This window comes from Anabas testudineus, chromosome 16 (genome assembly GCF_900324465.2).
Source record: "Anabas testudineus chromosome 16, fAnaTes1.2, whole genome shotgun sequence".
NCBI classification, from domain to species: Eukaryota; Metazoa; Chordata; class Actinopteri; order Anabantiformes; family Anabantidae; genus Anabas; species Anabas testudineus.
In genome coordinates this window covers 18,300,053-18,312,981 of record NC_046625.1, presented here as the reverse complement: position 1 = coordinate 18,312,981, position 12,929 = coordinate 18,300,053, and the positions used below count along the sequence as shown (strand labels likewise).

At 44.0% G+C, this 12,929-nt stretch overlaps 2 protein-coding genes across 3 annotated transcripts in view; one reads left to right on the top strand and one right to left on the bottom strand.

Moving 5' to 3' along the window:
- The window catches only part of LOC113169426 (teashirt homolog 1), a 35,325-nt gene extending 26,390 nt beyond the window's left edge, over positions 1-8,935 (bottom strand). Inside the window, exons 1-2 of one of the 2 annotated variants that reach the window (XM_026370820.1) lie at positions 8,712-8,935; positions 5,951-6,564 (exon numbers count right to left, since the gene is read on the bottom strand). In XM_026370820.1, the coding sequence (XP_026226605.1) occupies positions 5,951-5,990 (40 nt within the window). In that variant the 5' untranslated portion in view covers positions 5,991-6,564; positions 8,712-8,935. Of the gene's footprint in view, positions 1-5,950; positions 6,565-6,772; positions 7,149-8,711 lie in introns of those variants that run through there. The other variant, XM_026370819.1, reaches the window with a different exon arrangement.
- Positions 7,953-12,098, top strand: LOC113169427 (prostaglandin reductase 3). The gene is made up of 2 exons (XM_026370821.1): positions 7,953-8,538; positions 10,941-12,098. Exons 1-2 carry the CDS (start codon positions 8,255-8,257, stop codon positions 11,872-11,874), a joined length of 1,218 nt encoding a protein of 405 aa, XP_026226606.1. The 5' UTR covers positions 7,953-8,254; the 3' UTR covers positions 11,875-12,098.
- Positions 12,099-12,929: the final 831 nt, after the last annotated feature.

Genomic DNA, 12,929 nt, shown 5'->3' with positions numbered 1-12,929 from the left:
AGCAGCCTTTTCCCATAGCCTCTCGAGGAGGCACGGCACTGATCAAGAGAGCAAATTTACCCTCTGCAAATGTAATACTTTACTTAAGAAAATTTGAGATGTCAATTTTTGTGCCTTAAATGTTGCATGACTACTTCTCTTGAACGCTTCCCCTCTTATCTTCATCCTCACGTCTCAAATTATGTGCCGGAGCATAAAACTGAAAACACAACATATCAACAAATTTTCATTAATGAGCTTTTAAGCCTTACATCCCCACAGTGGAACCTTAACAAAATGTAATTACTCAGCACAACACAAATATTACATAGTAATTAAGCACACTTAACAAATTGTTGACAACAGCAGCGGCACACCGTTTATCAAAGCTATGGGTCCAATCCGAATTTCACGAAAGTAAAAAAAAAAAAAAAAACGAGTTTGTTATGCTGCTGCAACATTGAAAAATGAGAACAAAAATTCTTTATTTGGGGGGAAATTGTTTTTCTATGGCAGTCAGGAGTAAGACTGCTTGTCAGCCCAGTCCCAGAGGGCTGCTTTCTATCTGTTTCAGACTTGATTTTCTCAGACTTGGATTTTTTTTTTTTTCGTTTTTGGATCCCATGACTTGCTGCTGTTTTTATGTGCTGCAAGGCAGGCAACAAAGCACATCTGGCTGCTTTAATGATATGATTTCCCATCATACTAAGCCACCTCCATTATGACCTCCCACGGAGACATGCTGGCTGCACTTAAACATTAGGTGTAGGTGTGTGTGTGTCTGTCTCTCTCTCTCTGTCAGTCTGACTGTCTGTGTTTATGGTTGATGGTGTTTGTATGTGTGTATTTAAAGTGCGGCGAGGGCAACACACCGCTGGTGATGGTAGCAGCGTGCCCTAAGGGCAACCTTTTTTGAGAATGGCCCACAAAGAAAGAAAGAAAGCGTCACAGACAAGGACGGGCATTAATGCTACAGTGTGAAATATTAACAGGAAAAGCTTCACACATTAGACACACACACACACACGCAGGACCCCGCCTTTACCATCCATTTGATTGTATTAGTTATTCACTGAAAATCAATACCAAAAAGCACTGATGTTAATCTTAGTTCTGTGCATAATCTCTGTGTAAAAAATGCATTTTACAGGGATGATAACGGATCGAATGCATGTGACACACACACACACACACACACACATACAAAACACCAGGGGCACTTGTGGTGACTCAAGGCATTAGAAGAGTGAGCAGAGCATGTTTGACCTTTGACTGGCTCAAATCCCAGATGTAAATTCGACTATTACTTTCCGAGGATGGCACAGGAGTAAAAGTGGCTATCGACGAGGTCGATCGAAGCCACCTGCTAACGACACCGCCGCTCCAATTAGTGTAACCTCTAGTGCAGGCAGACTGCTAAACACACATGCTAAACGGAACACCCAGGAAACATACAGCACAACTCAAGTGGGGGGGGGGGAGTAAAGGAGGCTGTGCTGGATCAATATGTGTTCTTGCTCTGTCTGATATTCCTCCCTTCGATTGGGAACAGCGAGCAGATATGACGGTGAGAAGTGAGAAATATGTGGAGCTGTTGTTAGAGGTTGTTTTCGGCTCCTGTGGGGGAACTGAGAAGGGGATCTGAAGACAGGCCCTGCTAAAGAGGATGACTAACATGACGTGGTTACCGTTACACTCGTTCAAGTTATTCATTCCAAGAAAACCAACACCGGTCAGCGCTAAGCTACAAAAACATACATGCTCTTTTCGCCTCTGTCTCCTACCCCCTCTCTTTATTACTCACATACAAAAAGACACACGCTCGTTTTTTTTTTCATGAAACGCTCACATAAACTCATTTCTCAGAAGCTGTGGAGCCTTTAGGGCATCGGAAGTTACAAGCCGCTCCAACTTTCAGGCCAAAGACACTAGTTCCTTTGCTAAAAATCAACTTCTCATCAAAACAGGGCTGTTCTAATTTTCAGGAAGGAGGGTCTTATTCAAATCTGGCAACATAAAAAAAAAAAAAAAAAAAAAAACAGAAAACAAAACACACACACCTAGAGGCTACACAGAGCTGTACTCTTCGGGACGCTGGTGTAGACAGAGGGGTGGAGGGGGGGGCACATAAATCTCAGCATGCTGATTATTTCGAGGGGAGAATATCACATAACAGCATCGGCAAGTAAGAGCACAAAGGTCGCTGTGTAATCTTAGCTACCTCGGGCATGTAAAATCATTAATCCCTGGGCACTGTGATTCTCCAGTTCGGAATAAACTGGAGGCCTTCGACGAGGCGGCTGCAGCAGTGAGTTGGGAGGACGTTCAGCCAAACTACGTGGAGACTGTGTTATGATGTTGCAGTGATTTACTAGCAGGGCTGTAACACATGCAAAAGTGTAAAAACTTCAACAGAATGTCGAGATGTTAAAAATGATTCCCGGGGTTACTTTGGAGTGCTGATATATCAAGCAGCTAGAGCAGGTCTGTGCCATGTCATTAATAAAAAGAAATAAATAAATCTTTTTGCAACGGTTTAAAAAAAATAAAAAAATAAATCCAACTCTCACATTCCGGCAGAAAACAAGGAGAAAACTTCAAGGAGACGCAGCTCTAACCCTAAACCCACACAATAATGAAGTGCTACAACTGAAAGGATCCAAATAGAAACCAGGGAATTTGATGATAGAAAGTAAAAAAAGAAAAGAGAAGGAGAGGTGCTGTAGCTGGTCTGGTTTGCTTATTACAAGGTTATAAGACTGGTGCTCGGGGGGGGGGGGAGGAGGAGGTGGCGGGGGCTTACCGAGGTCATTAACTGGCATTGTCTCCTGACGTGATTAGTCAGGTAGCAAAGTCCATTTGTCACCTGCGCAGGCAAATTGAGTTGGTGCTGCACTAGGGGCTATGGGGACTGTATAATATCAACTTGATTACATCAAGGCAGCTGCGGACTTGACACCTTACTGAATTTGTCAGCATTAATCGTTAGGGCCTGTCACAAATCCATCAGCTCCACAGATAATTAGGGCTCTCTCTAATGAAGCCAACGGGAAGCAACCTTACCCCCACCCTCTCTGCACACGCACACACACACACACACACACACACTATATCTTTTTTTATAATTAACCGATGTGCTCCACAGACATAAGAGCAACTATCTTATCTGCTCTTCTTCATCTTCGTCCTCCTGCAAAAACCATCTATAGGATAAAAAACTACAACTATAGGATGAAAGACGGCATCAGTCCATTCTGCCTTTTCATCGCCTCTGCTCTCTCTCCTGCCCCGGTCACCTTTACATCGATTTCATGATGAGGTGAAGCTACAAATGTAACAACACACACCAGAGCAGGAGCATGCATCAGTGCACAAGGAAATACATACGTTATCATGTAGGTTTTTAAAAGTTTCTGTCCATGTTCCTACGTGTGTAATAAATGCTAATTTGTTTGTTCAGTGGGAAATCTCCATGTTTAAACGCGGATGTTAAAAGAACACACACACACACGCACACGAGCCTAAAAACTGAACTCTAATACTGAACAAACCGTGCAATATTTAGTTTCAAAAATGTTGTTTGAAATAATCACATCTGTGTTCATGAAACTGAGATTTTAACTGCGCAAAAATATAACATCAGCAACTAAGTTAAAGAGAAGATGAAATCTGGGAAAGCTAAGCAATACAAAAATTCAGTTATTGCCTCAAAAGCTGCCTCAGACGTTTTAAATTATAAGAAGACACTGGAAAATGTATACGAATGATTGTTAAACGCAGCAAATCCACAATTAGAACTTCCGCTGTTTCTTAAGTTGTGGAATTATTTTATGAAGAATCTGGTCCTGAGGGACTCAAAGAAAACTCAACGTAACAAAAAAAATCTTTTCTAAAATACGATAGAGGGTGAAAATGAAAAAGAAACCCCTGGAGACAAGTCTGCTATTGTGTTTTAATTGTCTGACTTCTGATTTCCATGCTCGTTCCCACCATGAGCAACTTCCTCTCTGAGCAGCAGCACAGAGAGGAAGCCACAGGTCAGTACCAGCTCCCACTGGAGCATCAGACTCGCCTAGTGTGTGTGTGTGTGTGTGAGTGAGTGTGTATGAGTATGTGTTTTAGTTATTTGTTGCTGCTGGGAGCTTGGAGTGGAGGGCATTATCTCTGACCAACCACCATGTTCATGGAAGAATGGAAAACATCCAGTCTGCCAAGCTGTGATTGACCATTACAACCCATGAAGCGCATGGCACTCAGTGGACAGTGGAACGGATCAATGTGTGTGTGCGCGAGCGCGCGTGTGTGTGTGTGTGTGTGTGTTATGAGAGAGGGGAGGGATGGGGTCACAGTGATGTCATGTTTTCATGCCTCCGTCTACTTGCTGAAACATAAGGGGAGTCACTTTGCGCCCACAGTGACGGGCCTCTTCCAAAAAGATATTTCCCCAACACAACAGTCGAAACTCTCTCACACGCAAAAGCACAACACACACACAACACACACACACATCCAAAACTGGGTCCAGAACTCGCGTGAACAACACTTTGCTAGAAAGACCTCGGCAGCTAGCACCGGTTGAATGTTCTCCATCCTACCCTCTGCCTCATCCCCATCACCACTACCACCATCATCATCACCAGCTCCCTGCTTAAAATGATAAAGAAAAAAAAAAAAAAAAACCTGCTGAGTTCAAAGTCTTCGACGGCTGGCCCTCCTGTTCGACCCGCTTTGCACCTCATATTTCAAAATCTCTTTAAAATTCTGTAACTGTCTTTTGTTCACTCCAGTTGTTAATGCCTAACTTCAAAGGCTCGGCCTCATTAGCACAGAGGTAGAAACCCCTGTCACTCATTTACATTTGTTTAAAGGCTGCAGGGAGACGAGAGGAATAAAAGGGGGGAGTCCAAATCCAAACCACTAGAAGTCAACCTTGTCGGTCCTCTGCCAACACCTGGTTATATCAGTTGGTCACACAGCAAATATTATACGTCCCCCCCCCCCCTCCAGCGGTGGATATTGATGTCAAAACTGGACTGATTCCTCCAGTGAATGTGGGTTGAATTTGGATGGGACGGTGCAAAACCTTAAGTGCAAAATCTTAACAAAAGGCATAAACAGACAGTCATGGATCTGATTTAAAAGGAGTGTTTGGACTGATTCCTGCTGTGAGCTACTCCAACATACACACTGGCTTTTCATCTGCTTTTAGTACAGTCACTTAAAATAAAATGAGTTGATTTCCCACCATGATTCCTAACTTTTTCCTTTTTTGTTATATATATATTTATGTTTTATTTAATTTTAGCTTTTTTAAAATCTATTTATTTTTTTATTTTTTGCCTCTTCGGCGCTGCTTCAGACAACAGCATGGCTGTGTTTCAGTGACTAAACCTACCAGAGGCATGCCTGTCTTCGTGGAGGGATTTATTGATGTTTATCAGGGATGAAAAGATCAAAGACTGCCACCTGACAGGCGATCAATCACGCATCAAATCAAGAATGGCAATCCTCTAATAAAACAGAAAGAAAGGGGAAAATAAAAAAAACGGCTCTCACCAGTTTTCTCCCCCTTCTTTCCCAGTCAATTATTCATCATTACTCACTCTTGAACCTCAACAGCTCTCTTTTATCCCCATAACATGCCATTTAGTTTATCTCACTATTCTTAAGAGAACTTTCCTGGCAAATAAGGACATTAAAAAAAAAAAAAGAAAGAAAGAAATCCCAAAGTGCGCAGATGTGTGCGTCATTTTCGCAAATGGACACATTTTTAACACAACTGTAGGTCAGAAGGTGAGTTGCGCGCAGTGTTAGTGACACAGTTATCTTCATTTAAGCTGGGTTGTAAAATAAATTGCAGCACAACTAGTGAGTGTGATGTGGTGGGAGCTCTTTTCATTTGGCACTTGGCAGTAAAAATTAGTTTAGCTACTGGGATGAGGAATGGTTGTAATGGAGGGGCGGGTTATACCTGCTGATCGCCGCGGCTCTTGCTGCTTTCTCCTCGGCATAGTGACCGTCACGTTCCACGGTGCTTCTCATGCAGGAATTACAAAAGAAATAAATGTCTGTCAGTTTTGAAAAACCATCCCGTTCTCGGGGCAGAGGTGTTTTTTTGATCGCGGAGCTGTCTTCTTTTTCAAACTGGCTGCTCTCTTTTTTGGGGGGGGGGGTGTTTAAATAGCTGGATCGGCTTCAGCGAGTATAAGCACAAATTTTACGAAGAGATTCGGCCAGTGTCCTGACACCTTCAAGTCCATCAAAGATCATCTTCCTTCATCTCTCTCATGGCAGGAGGAGAAAAAAAAAAAAAAGAAGAAAGAAGCAAAAGCAGTCAGAAGCAGGCAGGCACCTTGAAACCCAAGTTTTCAGTTCACTCCCACTGGAAGAAAAAAATCCCCCTAATCTCCAGTGCTGCGTGTGTGTGAAGGGGGACGATAGTTTGCTGCGCCTTTTTACGCACACCAAAACTAAAAAATAAATAAACTCGGGCGGTAACCAAACAAATAAGTCCCGTGTGAGCGCAGCGCTCAGCTCTGATAAGTGATGTATCCGCGTGTTTCCTTCTCTTCTTTTGCCAGAAACCTGAAAGAGAGAAAGGGGAGAGGAGGAAAAAAAAAAAAAGACAGACAGGCATTAGATGGGTTAATGTCAGTCCCGTCACCACCACGCCACCTCAGCCCGGATCCAGCCTCACCAGTCCGGCGAAGACTTTTCCCTCCCTCCCTTCCTTCCCTCCTTTTCTCCCATTGAAAATAATAAATGGGACGAGCAGGCTTTCTCTCTTACTTACGTTTTAAGACTCGTGGAATTGATTTCCACCGCTCATATCATCGCATCTTGGACAGAATCGGGTTTTCTTTTTTTTTTTTTTTTTTTTTGGAGGGGTGGTTGATGCGGTGGAGAGGATATCACTTGAGAGAGAGAGAGAGAGCGAGAGAGAGAGAGAGGGGAAACAAACAAGACGCAGGCGCATCCAGGCTTCGCCAACAACAGATCAGATCGGCGTGGAGTAAAATACTTGTCTCTTTTTTAGAAAAGCCAAAAAGAAAGAAAGAAAGAGGGGGGGAAACTCCAGGGACTGATCCGAGGTCTCCCAAAAAAGAAAAAATGGAAACGCGGTGGATCCAGAAGCTGTTTCAGACAGTCTCAACTGATAGACAGACGCATCGAGTGGCTTTTCCTGCTACATTTTTACTCCTCCCCTCTCCGCAAGCGTCACCCCTGACAGAGGAGCCTACCTGTCAATCTTTTTAATTGTCTTGTTTTCCCCCCTCTCTCTCTCTCTCTCTCTCTCTCCTTCTCCCTTTGCTTTAAAAAAAAAAATCCCAAACCTCCGACAAAGGATCCTTTTGGGACCGTGATGAACTAAAACCAAACTTACACGAACGCGTCTCGCAACGCACAACAAGTAGTGAAGTGCGAGCTGGTTCCAACTTCCATGTTATCTTTAGTTGGTGAAGGAGGGCGCTGACATAACGTGAGTGAGAGGTTCGACTCCCACCAGGGGGGGGGTGGGACACGGGTTCAGTGGTCCAGCGTGTTGTGGTGACAGTGGGACGTTTGGAACAGGCTGGATGCTTCTGGAAAACGACAATCACTAGAGCAGATGTCACCTCTGCTAAATGAAACGTGCCATCGGAGCGGAATGCAAACAAGACACTTTCACACATCGCTGAAACGCGCTTTGGTTACAGGTGTAGGCTGCTGCGTGCGGGGAACTAACGTGTTCCTGCCACAGGGCTCCCGCGAATAAAGCCCCCTGAATGAAACCCGAGCGCATCTGCGCAAAACGTGCCACGATCGCGTTTCGCGTTTCCTCGGTGTTTTGGGAAGCTCTGTCGGGGTCTGTGTTGTTTTAGCACAGAGAGGGGGGGGAAAAGAAGGGCTGAGGATATGTTAGCAGATGAGGATTGATTTGTTTCACCTTACTAGGAAGTGAGTGCTGTGTCCGGGAAGGGGAGGGACTCCGACGACAAGTCTGGGGCGCCGCTGTGCTGCTCACAGGGCTGCGCCAGCGCAATGTTTTAATCCCGCACACCCCGCTGTGTGCTTGTTGTTTTGTTTTTTTGTTTTTGCTTAAGTAACCACGAGTCGTGCTCCAAAGCATCGCAGCTTTAGTTTTTGTTGAAAGGCGCGTTTGACTCGGCTCTGCCCGGTCCGGCCTGCACAATGTGCAGAGGGAAAGCCTATAGCGCAGGCTAACGGCAGCCGAGCTTACTGCTGCCACTATTGCACGTCAAGTTGTCCGTGAACTTTGTCATATTTCGGAGCCATGTCCAGCCTGCTGTTGGCGGCACACGGCAGGAGAGCGTGCTCGGTAATCGGCGGGCGGCGCAGAGTCACCGACGCACTTTCAGGAGTTGGTGTGGTTGCGCGACGCTTCATCATAGATATGTCCTACTCAGCGCACTTCATGGATTTTAAAGGATCCTCCATACCGAGCACTATGAAAAAGCTCGTCGTAAGTAAGCTCAGTCCGAATTTCCGAGAGGCCGTTTCTGTGCAAACCGTCGCGGTTCCGACGCCCGGAGACGGGGACTTGCTCGTGAGAAATCGGTAAGTAGTTGTTTTATGAACCGTGGACACAAACAAGAGACTGTTTGTCTCAAAGCGCATTCAAAATACCGCTGCGAGACCCCCAAAATGTGTTCAGAGTCTTTTGTGGGATCATAACTGGACGCCGGGTTATCACTATATTGTTGAGAAGTTGTAAAAAGGCCTCCGCTTACCTCGGTTTACCTCTGTCCAGCACCTGCGATCATCATCATCATCATTACAAGATGGCAAAATACGTGAGGAATAAGCGTTGTACTGTAATTCCAAGTTCCGCCCTCTCTGCATTTGTCTATCAATCCATCTCGGCATCTCCCTCTCCCTCTCTCCCTCTCTCTCTCTCTCTCTCTCTGTCCTCCTGTCTCTCTCTCTACGTCACCAACCTGCAAACAGAAAGTCATAGGGTGGGGGGGCTCAGACTGACATCAAGAGATGGAGATGATGGAGAAGGAGATGCAGTGTTACATGGCGCGGGAATCGCAGCATCATTTCTCTCCTCCACAGCCACAGGAGCCAGCGGTGTGTTTACGGTTAGAGCAGAGTGAAGCCACCTGAAGTCAGTGAACTGCTCCACCTGATTTAGTCGAAATGATTTGGGGTGTGAAATGATGGGTAATGAATTCATCTCAACGTTGGTTTGTTTTAACTGGAAAAAAAAAAAAACAGAAATGAATTGTGTGTGTTTGGGATTCCAGCTGGTTGAGGTAATAACTTACCCTAATTTTGATTTAAAACTACATTACTGACTCTTTATGGGCCTGATCTGATCTTAAATGTTAAATCAGCCTTACACAAATGCACCTCAGGGTTTATTGTGGCGTTTCACTGCCAGCAGATGTAGGTTTCCATCAAACCGAGTGCAAAACATATTACATTAGAGTCTCACTGCCTTGCGAGACAGCGACCAGTTGCTGGTGAATTAAGACCTTTGGCTGAGGCGTCACATTCACCAGGACTGGGAATATGTTTTAACGATCAGAGAAAATAAATATTTGCTGTTGAAGATTGTGTGTGCAAACTGAGAAGCACTTACCCCGCTTTGCACAGCTTTAGTGTGAGCTTAATGAAATTTTCAAAACGCGAAAGTGTTAAATGAGAAATCTCAGAGTGAGAAATTGGTAATTGAAAAGAGCGTGGCAGTGCAGCGAAAGGAATGAAATGTTGTATTATAATGTTATCTTAGATCATTTATTGATGTCGTCACTGAACCACATTTTTATTTTTGACGTACAGCTGGATCCTTAGACGCCAGGATCCCTGAGTGCTCTCCAGCATCACCTTCAACTCACTTTTGAATACAACTTAAACGTTGTCACATGCTGTAATTGCAGTCAAATGCCTGACTTGCACGTGAAAGTAGCACGTAACAGTTTGATGAAAATACTTAGTTTAAAGTTCAAATTATCTTGTATTATTATTATTATTGGGTTTTTTTTTAAAATAAGAATACACTCAAAAGCAAATCATGAACATAAATCAGAATTCCCCTTTTGCTGTTCTGTGTTGTTTTCCCAAAGTGCTGCACTTCTCCTCACACACACATATAGATCACACATATCATGGTTCACGTTATAATACTGTGATGTTGCTATAACACGAGTTTACTAGATCAACATGGATAATGATGTGTTTTACAGCTTTTCTGTGCAGACTTTATCATCACAGATATCAGCTTTATTATTGCTCGTTTGAACTTATTCTTCACTATTTTCTAGCTGTGTGCATTAAAATAGTTGCGCCTTTGATGAAGACGTAGTATTTGTTTGAGGAAACCTGATTCTATAGATGTAAAGGAGTCAAATCACTGTGTTTTGTTTCGTCATTGTGACCCATCCATAAACCACACAAGCATTATCTACAGGCTCAAAGTACACGTGTGACATGCACAGTAATGAGGCGCAGCATGCGTGCCACTCTAAAAGACAGTAAATGATTTATTTATGCATTCCTTTCTCACGTATTTGTTTCCAATACGTTACCAAAATAAGATGAAAACAGCAGTCGTCTTGTTGAGGCAAGAAGCAACTATCTCTGATTGTTAAAAGTGCAGTTTGTTGTGGGTGTCTCTGAAGACAATGAATCATGACATCATGCAATGTTTTTTGTGATACAAGCCTTTCCCTGTCAGTGCAGGACTGTTCTCTTCAAGAGAAGAGGGAATTATTGCCAAAACAAACCAGAGTGTGTGTGTGTGTGTGTGTGTGTGTGTGTGTGTGTGTTCGTCCCGTACAGACGTGTCTAGAGAAGGAAGCTGAAGTCTTGACCTTCAGACAGGAATTCAGAAATAAGCGTTTACACTAATGAACATGGTTATTTTTCTAAATGCATATTTTATTATTGGAGGTGTATTCGAGGTATTTTCCCTCCCTGCATCTACAGTTATTGTTCTTTTCTCTGTGTTTCAGTTTTGTGGGAATCAACGCCTCTGATATTAATTACTCAGCGGGCCGTTACGACCCTTCGGTGACGCCTCCCTTTGATGCCGGTTTTGAGGGTATTGGTGATGTTGTCGGCCTCGGCCTTAGCGCGAGCTCCCGTTACACCGTCGGGGACGCTGTGGCCTACTTCCGGAATGGTGCATTTGCTGAGTACACCGTGGTGCCAGCCAAGGAGTGTGTGCCTGTGCCTGCCGTGAAGCCAGAGTTCCTCACCCTGCTGGTCAGCGGTGCCACTGCCTGCATCGCCTTGAAGCGTCTGGGTGACCTGGACAAAGGTGAGACAGTCCTGGTCACTGCAGCTGCAGGAGGGACCGGGCAGTTTGCAGTGCAGTTTGCCAAACAGGCGGGCTGCCACGTGATTGGGACTTGTTCATCCAACGAGAAAGCCGGCTTCCTCAAATCTCTCGGCTGTGACAGGCCGATCAACTACACCACAGAAGACCTGGCCAAGACTGTGAGGAAAGAGTACCCACGAGGCATAGACGTGGTGTATGAGTCAGTCGGAGGCAGCATCTTAGACCTCGCAGTGAACAGCTTGGCCAATAAGGGCCGTCTGATAGTGATTGGCTTCATCTCAGGGTACCAGACTGCATCAGGGATACCACCGATCAGAGGAGGAGGAACACTACCGGTCAAGCTGCTCCAGAAGTCGGCCAGCATTCGGGGTTTCTTCCTGCCCCATTTCCTCAGTGACTACAAGGAGGCTCTGGGTAGCATGATGCAAATGTTTGCAAAGGGCAAGCTTGTGTGTGAGGTGGATTGTGGGGATCTGGCACAGGAGGGCAGGTTTGTAGGCTTAGAATCCGTTTTCCGGGCCGTGGACTACATGTATGCTGGGAAAAACCTGGGCAAGGTTGTGGTGGAGGTGGCACCCCCCTCTGTTAGTAATAGTAAACTGTGATCTGACTAATTGTTAATGCACTAAACAAATCACGCGTGAAGTGAAATGATTGCTAAGTTTAAGACAGAACAGGGCTTTCACTCCTAGTACTACTTTAGTTTAACAAATAAATATAATTTTCTACTTTAATTGCTGCTGGCCTACTTTGGAAACAGAGTACAATAATAAATGGAGGATTTCTATTTACAAGAATAAATTTAATATAATAAAAAAACTGAAAAATACCTTTGAAAAACTGTTTATTACTGATGACATTGCACAAAAAATTAAAACAATAACACACGCCTCTGTATTATTATTTTTGTTTTTCCAGAAAATATTTTACAGTGTTTCCTAATCTTGAGTGCCCACCTTCTGGCACAAGCCTACTTCTGAAATAACTTCAGACCTGCAGCCGTAATGCGCTTGCTTTTAGCGCTCTCAGGCACTTTATCTACCATAAATGTTTTATGATAGACTTCATTGTTTTTCTAATAGGGGCTTACATTGGTATGTGCTTGTCAAAAGTGAGTGCTGCTCCAGGTGTGCTTGGTATTTCATTGCCTGTTTGTGGCTGACAGAAACGGCATTCACACAATCAATCTTTTCATTCACATGCCCTGAAGCTGCACATAATAAAAAAAAATTAGTCCAGCTAACCAGGAGTTGGACTAGAAAATGCCATTACTTTTCCCCACCATGAGTGGAAAAAAATCACTCTAGTGAATGCATTGTAGAATGCCCTCTGACATGTTTTTTCATTTCCATTTTTTTGTATTTAATTTGGTTTTGGAAGCAAGAAATAAAAAAAGTGGGAAGTTTGGTCACATAGCAGGTAATCTGTACATGAAACTCAAAGACGATCACTGTTGCACCAAAGATAGAAGATGTGTTTTTATTGCAACTTTAAAAGCTTCGCTACCTGAAAACTTTCCCACAATCTCCCAGCGTTTAACGTTTTCTTTAACATGAAGCCCCATAAATTAACCTAGATTGCTAAAAGCAAGAAATCAACATGAGCTGCGTCCGTGTTGTGTTAATGTTCTGTGTGTCATCTAAAACAAACACCTGTTCCT

Coding starts and splice junctions, on each gene's coding strand:
- LOC113169427 (XM_026370821.1), top strand. CDS start 8,255: ATGTCCAGCCTGCTGTTGGCGGCACACGGCAGGAGAGCGTGCTCGGTA. Junction 8,539..10,940: donor GACTTGCTCGTGAGAAATCG/GTAAGTAGTTGT, acceptor TCTGTGTTTCAG/TTTTGTGGGAATCAACGCCT.